The 8,772-nt window shown below is 46.4% G+C and overlaps 1 protein-coding gene across 1 annotated transcript in view; it reads left to right on the top strand.

Moving 5' to 3' along the window:
- Positions 1 to 204: 204 nt before the first annotated feature.
- The window catches only part of rgma (repulsive guidance molecule BMP co-receptor a), a 46,392-nt gene continuing 37,824 nt past the window's right edge, over positions 205 to 8,772 (top strand). The window contains exon 1 of the mRNA XM_078241291.1: positions 205 to 364. Coding sequence (XP_078097417.1) covers positions 351 to 364 — 14 coding nt within the window. The 5' untranslated portion in view covers positions 205 to 350. The remainder of the gene's footprint in view (positions 365 to 8,772) is intronic.

The following is an 8,772-nucleotide window of genomic DNA, read 5'->3' as shown; positions in this document are numbered from 1 at the left end:
TACTCCCCGCTCTGCATTTTAACAAAGCTCTTAACACGTGGATGTTGTTGAAAGTCTGTGTCCATCGCTCTCCTGCATATTTCAGTGCTCTTTCTGCCTCACAGGCTGTGTGCAAATCAACCCCCACCCACCTCAGCCCAAAGCCACCTCTGGCCAGGACGATCTCGTCTGCAACAAGCCTTTTAGCAAACACACACACACGGAAAAAAATTGAAAGGGGGATCAACACACAAGCAGAAAAACAATCTCATAAACGCAGCTTCCTTTTCCCAGCCTAAGGGGGGGTGGTGTTGGAAGCAAAGACGAGAGAGGCTAGAGCTGTCATCGCTCCCACCTCGGACAACAGTTACATGCAGCAGCCAAGGTAAGCACAGGAGCAGCGGGACTGCAAGTTGAGTATCACCCGGAGCATTGCAAATAATATTTAGCACCGTGCTTTAATTGCTATAAATACTGCAGCCGAGCAATACTGATAACAGAACCGCTCTGATCTCTGTCTGCTGTCCCAGATCAGATAGGTTTCGGTATCTCCCCGTGAATTTAAGACTGATCTGTCAACCAGTGTGTGTGTAATTATCTCAAAGCTTTTTTTTAAAGATCGCGGTTTTTAGATTAATCTGTGTGTTATTTTTCTCGCTGGGTCTAGTTCTCTCTCTTGCATTTTCTATCAGTTTCTCCCCGCTCCCCTTTACCTTGGTGGTGTCCCCTCCCCCTGCAATAATAACTCAGGTTTACAAGTGATCTTAATTTTATGAATCGAGATGTGGCCTAATTTGAAATTTATTTGAATGAATGTGAGACTTGCAAATCCCCCAGTTGGCAAACGGATACACACAAACTGTTTCATTTGCAGGGACTTGTTGGGACTGGGGGGGGTTTGGCGATTAAATGTTACATTTTATTTCATGCTCCAAGTGTTTGCACTCGTTAAAGCGTGATTTTGTCTTTTAAAAGAGTGTAACACACACACAGCAAACTTTAGATTATTAGGGAGATTGTCACAATGGTAACATTTGTAAATCGCCCCCGGACGTTGTATAGTTATCAACATCAGAATAAGGCACTCAGGTTGGTTTGTGTTTAGGAAGGAATATTTGTGGTTTGCTAGTTGCATATTAAAGGGGTGGTTATGTTTGGATTGCCGCCTGTGTGTTATAATTGCTGGAGTGATCCGATTGTAATTGCTCTGCCAACGCTCCCTGCTCTTTCTCATTCTCCCCCTCTCCTTCCACCATCCCTACCCTTTCCCACCCCCTATCCTCTCCTGCCATCCCTACCCTCTCCCACCCCCCCTCCATCCTCTCCCACCATCCCACTCTCTCCCACCATCCCTACCCTGTCCCACCATCCCTACCCTCTCCCACCCCCTACACTCTCCCACTACCCCTACCCTCTCCCACCAACCTTACCCTCTCCTGCCATCCCTACCCTCTCCCACCCCCTACCCTCTCCCACCATCCCTACCCTCTCCCACCCCTACCCTCTCCCACCATCCCTACCCTGTCCCACCATCCCTACCCTCTCCCACCCCCTACACTCTCCCACTACCCCTACCCTCTCCCACCAACCTTACCCTCTCCTGCCATCCCTACCCTCTCCCACCCCCTACCCTCTCCCACCATCCCTACCCTCTCCCACCCCTACCCTCTCCTGCCATCCCTACCCTCTCCTGCCATCCCTACCCTCTCCGATCATCCCTACCCTCTCCCACCATCTCTACCCTCTCCCACCCCCTACCCTCTCCTGCCAGCCCTACCCTCTCCTGCCATCCCTACCCTCTCCTGCCATCCCTACCCTCTCCTGCCATCCCTACCCTCTCCTGCCATCCCTACCCTCTCCTGCCATCCCTACCCTCTCCTGCCATCCCTACCCTCTCCTGCCATCCCTACCCTCTCCTCCCATCCCTACCCTCTCCTGCCATCCCTACCCTCTCCCACCCATTACCTTCTCCCGCTACCCCTTTCCTCTCCCACTACCCCTACCCTCGACCACCACCCTTACCCTCTACCACCATCCCTACCCTCTCCCTCCACCCCTATCTTCTCCCTCCACCCCCATCCTTTCCTACCACCCTTACCCTCTCCCACCATCCATACCCTCTTCCACCATCCCAAGTAGTTAGCACTGGTGCCTCACAACGCCAGGGTCCCGGGTTCGATTCCCGGGTTGGGTCATTGTCTGTGCGGAGTCGCACGTTCTCCCCGTGTCTGCATGGGTTTCCTCTGGATGCTCCAGTTTCCTCCCACAATCCGAAAGACGTGCTGGTTAGGTGCATTGGCCGTGCTAAATTCTCCCTCAGTGTACCCGAACAGGTGCCGGAGTGTGGCGACTGGAGGATTTTCACAGTAATTTCATTACAGTGTTAATGTAAGTCTTACTTGTGACAGTAATAAATAAACTTTACTCTATCCTCTCCCACCCTCCCTGTATCTTAGCAAGAAGTCTCACAACAACGGGTCAAAGCCCAACAGATTTATTTGGAATCACGTTGGACTTTAACCTGGTGTTGTGAGACTTCTTATTGTGCCCACCCCAGTCCAATGCCGGCATCTCCACATCCTTCTATCTTAGGACAGGGAGTACAGTGGGAACAGAATGATACATTCAGTGGGAAGTGTATCTATTTATGTCCCTCTCAGAGACAAACAGCGACACCTTACGGGGTGGTCAAGAATGGGGAGGGGGGGGGGGTCAAAACATTTTGTTAAACCCCCCCCCCCTCCACTTGTTAAAAAGCAGCCCCCCAGATATGTGTCAGCTGCTTTTGTCTTGTCTTCCCTGTCAGCCTAAGCAACCTTCAGTTGCCTTTGCCCACAGTTGCAGTGGAAAGTGCTGCCTTATTGTCACATTCCTGACACATGTCAGTGGGTAAATTCATGTTTGCCTCCCCCGCCCCCCAACTCTCTATCTTTTTTGGGTGCGGATCAGTTTGCAAAGAATTTGAATCCGTTTTCCAGTTTGTTTATTTTTTCTTTGCAAATCCAACCCTGGGTGTTTTTAATGCCCTCCGCCTCGGGGTCGGGGCATCTCTTCTCTCTCTGTTTTGCAGAACTAATTAGAGAAATGCAGGTTCCCCGCGATTCCTAAAAGAGCGTTTGGGCGAATTAATCAAATTTTCCGCGATTTTAATCGAATGCATTTCGAAGGAGAGGAATCAGCAAGATCAAAACAGCTGAGTCAGGGGGGGAATCGACACGCCTGGAGTTTTCCTGGACAGATTTCAGATCTTGTCGGTCTGACTGCTCGGCTGTACGCCTCATATTATTCAGACACTTCCCTATAAATTAATTGCCATGTTAAACAAATTCTCCAAACCGGAGTATACACTCGGAGGAAAATAGAATAATTGAAATTCCATCTGAAAATTATATTAATAGTTACTTAAATACTGAATCACTTATTACTTCATTAAAACTATTTCCCCCCCTTTATACTGCACCAGATGTTGGTTTCTTGAACACATGTAGGGAGCCCCTCATGAGGTAACTACAGGTTCATTGCATTCCACTGTTTTTGCATTGCTTTTATGTTTTGCAGTTAACCCAATGGGTGTGCAGATCAATTGAGGCAGTCTTTACCCATTCTGTACCCTCTTTATTCAAATTCGGTGTTGTGAGTGTTGAATAGTAACCAGTGAATCCAACGTGGAAGTTATTGGGCGACAGCGGTTAGCACTGCTGCCTCACAGCGCCAGGGACCCAGGTTCAATTCCGGCCTCGGGTCACTATCTGTGTGGAGTTTGCACGTTTTCCCCATGTCTGCGAAGGTTTCCCCTGGGTGCTCCTGTTTTCTCCCACATTCCAAAGATGTGTGGGTTAGCTTGATTGGCCATGCTAAATTGCCCCTTAGTGTCAGGGGGATTAGTAGGGTAAATATGTGGGGTTCTGGGAATAGGGCCTGGGTGGGATTGGTGTCAGTGCAGGCCTTGATGGGCCGAATGGCCTCCTTCTGCACTGTAGAGATTCTGGGCAGGACTTTATGGCCTCGCTCGGGCTAGACTGGAAATTTCTGCCTGAGGTCAACGGAGGTTTCCATTGTCAGACTCTTGCCCGCGTCGATTCCGTGCGGGCAAGGTAGTCGAGTTCTTCTTAAATGGCGGAGAAAACTTGATGGGCTGAATGGCCTCCTTCTACTCACCTGTCTATGGTATCACAGCTTGGCAGAGCAGCATTAAGGGAGCTTTATTCTGCGTCTAAACCACGTATCCGAACTGAAAGGCATTTAAGGGGATGCTTGGTAAGTACATGAGGGCCTAGTGGAACAAAAGGATATTTCAGGTGGGTTTAATTGAATAGGGTGGGAGGAGGTTAGTGAGGAGTGTAAACATCAGAAGGGACCAGTTGGGTCTAGTGACCAGTTTCTGTGCTGTGAATTCTATAGTAATTCTACATAAATCCTCCACATGTCTCTGTAGATTTTCAAATGCATTTCAAATGTTGCAATATGGCTTGGGATTCCATGGAAGATGTGAATGCCATTATGTAAATTCAAGCCTCACTTTTTGTGTTCTTTCTAGAAAATGAAATTTTAGAGGTTTCCGTGTAGCTGACAGCAGCAGGAACCATGTTTCTGTGGCTTGTTAATCTGGAGCCATCTCCAACTCCAACTCCAACTGTGACATCTCCCAACGTGCTAAATTCAGTGCTCATGTCACAGTTATGCGATGATGCAAATACAGAATTACATTTCATTTATTATTGTTACATGTGTAGGGATACAGTGAAAGGTATTGTTTCTTGCGTGCCATACAGACAAAGCATACCATACATAGAGGAGAAGGAAAGGAGAGGGTGCAGAATATAGTGTTGCTGTCACAGATAGGGTGTAAGTTTAATTACTAGTGTCACAAGCTGGCTTACATCAACGCAGCAATGAAGTTACTCTGAAAATCCCCTTGTCACCACACTCCAGTGCCTGTTTGGGTACACTGAGGGAGAATTTAGCATGGCCAATGCATCTAATCTGCACATCTTTGGACTGTGGGAGGAAACCCATGCAGACACGGGAAGAACATGCAGACGCTGCACAGACAGTGACTCAAGCCGGGAATCGAACCCAGGTTCCTGGCGCTGTGAGGCAGCCATGCTAACCACTGTGCCACTGAGATAGGGTGTAGAGAATGATCGTTTTAATATATGGTAGGTCCATTCAAAAGTCTGATGGCAGCAGGGAAGAAGCTGTTCTTGAGTTGATTGGTACATGTTCTCAGACTTCTTTTCCCGACGGAAGAAGGGGGAAGAGAGTATGTCCGCGGTGGGACAAGTCACAGTGCCAATGCGCTGATGGTAGCCAGGTCAGGTGGATGGAGTTGTGATACAGATCAGCCATGATCCCTTTGAATGCCCAAATGGGCTGAAGGGCCTCCTCCTTTTCCTATCATAGAATTGTCAAGCACCGAAGGAGGCCATTCAGTGCAATGTGTCCACGCCGATTCTCCAAACGAACATTATGGTTATGTTTCTATGTAGTGCAGGCATGGCACAATGAATGCCTTCGTTCCACCTGGGTACTCTCCTAGGTATTTTCCTCCCTTCATGTTTTTATGTTTTAATCGCTCTAATTCTTAAAATCCAATGCCCATCTTCCCCAGCCATTGGTAAACATTCGGTGTGAAGGGGTAACAAACAAACGAGTCCATGAATAATTTTCGATACCAGAATGCCTCCACAGGATTTCTCTTGTCTTTCTTGTTAAGCAGTTGACTTCATTTTAGATTAAAATTATTAAACACATTTATTTGACAAAAGATGAACAAGCAACTAAAAGCCAGTACTATAATATCTACTTCCTTGAAAGACAAAATGTTGACTATTCTTTACAGCTTATTTCCAGACAAGTAGTTTTGTAATTCCAACTACTGCAAAAGCTGTGATAAGCTAAAACTGAACCTCTTTAGCAGTTCCAAACTGACTGTCCAATTCAACAGCTACATCCCCTTAAATATTTCCAAAGACTCACTAAATTAGAGTAACGTAGAAACTAGAAGCAGGAGGAGGCCATTCAGCCCTTCAAGCCTGCTCCGCCATTCATTTTGATCATGGCTGATCATCGAATTCAATATCCTGATCCCACCTTTCCCTCCATATCCCATGGTTCCTTTAGTCCCAAGAGCTATTATCTAATTTCTTCTTGAAATCAGTCAACATATTGGCCTCAACTACTTTCTGTGGTAGTGAATTCCACACATTCACCACCCTCTGGGTGAAGAAATTTCTCCTCACCTCAGTTCTAAAAGGTTTACCCCTTATCCTCAAGCTATGACCTCTAGTTCTGGATTCTCCCACCGAAGGGGCATTCTTTCTGAAATCTACCCTGTCTAACCCTGTTAGAATTTTATAATTTCTGTGAGATCCCCTCTCACTCTCCGAAACTCCAGAGAATATAATCCCAACCAACTATCAATCACATTGAAAAACATCTGATTGTCATAGACACAACCACACAAATGACACAGTTTGTGCTTGTTAATAGCTAGTTTGACCCTCCCTCACATTTTTGCAGACAGTTTAAATAAATCTTTGTGCGTATTGAATTAAACTTGAGGCACAATTCGGACTGTTGTGGCTTTCCTTTCAAATTCCGTTTGTCTGAGTTAGAGTTTTCCAAACATATAAGAAGATGGAACTGCTTCATATTTTTTTTGTCAAATTGTACATGGTACAAGTGTGGTTCTGCCGTTATGATTTTGGCAGCAGCCGACACAGGGGCTGCAACCAGTTCACTGTCTGTGCTTGGAAGCATCTGGCATGCTGGTCTTCTGACTGAGACCTGGCTCCAAATAACAGTTTAAAGTCATGTGTGATCTCACAGCCGACTTATACCAAGTCCCGTTCGCCCATCAGAGGATGACCTACATTAGCTCCTGGCCTGGTAACACCTTCATTTTAAAATGACCCTCTTTGCTTTCTAATCCCCCTGTGGTTGTTATCCTCTCTCTCTCCCTCTCTGTAACCTCCTTCAGTCCTACTACCTTCTGGGATCTCTGTGTTCTTCCTCTTGCACATCCCCAATTTTCATCGCTCAACAACTGGCATCCATGCATTCAGCTGCCTAGACTTTGGAATTCTCTCTCAAACCTGTCATAGAATCAGAGAATCCCTACAGTGCAGAAGGAGGCCATTTGGCCCATCGAGACTACACCGGCAACCATCCCACCAAGACCCTATCCCAGTTACCCCATGTATTTACTCTGCTAATGCCCCTGACACTAAGGGGGAATTTAGAATGACCAATCCATCTAATCTCCTCCTCTCCCTCCTTCATTAACCTTCTTAAAACCAACCTCTTTGATCAAGACCTGTGCTAATACCTCGTTATGCAGCTCAGTAGCACCTATTTGATTTTGGGGATATATTTGCTCCATTAAGGGTGTAATATCAAAGCAAGTTGTTGTTGTTGATCAAAGTACCCAGTCTCCACATCTTTTATCTATTGGGACATTGGCGAGGATGAATCCTCTTCACTTTTCACAGGATACATTCCCCCTCTATAACGACGATACACTGCTAGCTTCTGGATAGAATCATAAAAACCCTACAGTGCAGAAGGAGGCCATTCAGCCCATCGAGTTTGCACTGACAACAATACCATCTAAGCCTTATCCCTGTAACCCCACATATTTATCCTGCTAATCCCTCTAACCTACACATCCCGGGACACTAAGGGGCAATTTAGCATGTCTACAGCACCTGACCCCGCACATCTTTGGACTGTGGGGGGAAACCGGAGCACCCGGAGGAAACCCACACAGACATGGGGAGGACGTGCAAAGTCTACACAGACAATGACCCAAGCCAGGAATCTAACCCAGCTCCATGGAGCTGTGAGGCAGCAGTGCTAATCACTGTACCACCGTGCCACCCGGATCTCCCTCATGTCCGAATTGTCCAAGCCTGAGATTTTGAACCATTGATATAGACTCCAGTTCTCACATCAATGGACCATCCCTGACATCAGGCAGAAGTGCACAGGTCAGAAAATGAGGCGCATGGTGTTGGATGTCCTTGCACCTTTCTCCTAGATGTACCTTTGCTACCATTGTTGCTCATTCCACCCACATAATCAGGTCAAATTCAGACAGTTGGCAAACATACCAGTTTGAGGAACTATCTCCAATGTAAACACATGAAAATGGACATTCCCCTTAGTCACAGCTCTATAAGAAGGTGTATGGGGAATAAGCGAGAAATACGTAAATCAAACATTGATTAACTGGGCCACCACTGTTTAGAATATCTAGAAATGACTTGGACATAGGGACAGAGATACACAAAGTCCCCCAAGTTTGCGAATGATAGAAGAATGGATACGGATAGATGATGGCGCAGGGCTGAAAAGTTGCAAATTTGATGTGGACAAGTGCACACTCAGTGATAAGACTGTCTAGGCCTCAGCTTTCCAAAGCTTCCGGATCACAGAAGAAAAACAAATACCAAAGTGCTTGCCATATTTCACATCTGGAGAGTCCAATCCAGACTTACTTCCTCTTTAAAAAAAAATTGTTTATGTAAAAGGCATTCAGTGGAACATCCTGGGAAACCGAGGAACTTCCAGCAATCTGCATTGATGTTACAATGAGCTGTCGCTAAAAACGTTTGCACAGATCAGCCTGCTCTTCCAGGGTCTTCCAGGCTTTCCTATCTTACAATAATGACTTCACTTCAAAAGTACTTCATTGACTATAAAGTGCTGTAGGATGCCTTGAGATCTTGCTTACACGCTAGCATCAGGTTGTATTTTCTTTCTTTTTTGTTTCTAATTTTCCCTCAATTT

The sequence above is a fragment of the Mustelus asterias genome, chromosome 24 (assembly GCF_964213995.1).
Source record: "Mustelus asterias chromosome 24, sMusAst1.hap1.1, whole genome shotgun sequence".
Classification (NCBI taxonomy): Eukaryota; Metazoa; Chordata; class Chondrichthyes; order Carcharhiniformes; family Triakidae; genus Mustelus; species Mustelus asterias.
This window is presented reverse-complemented; position numbering and strand designations above follow the sequence as displayed.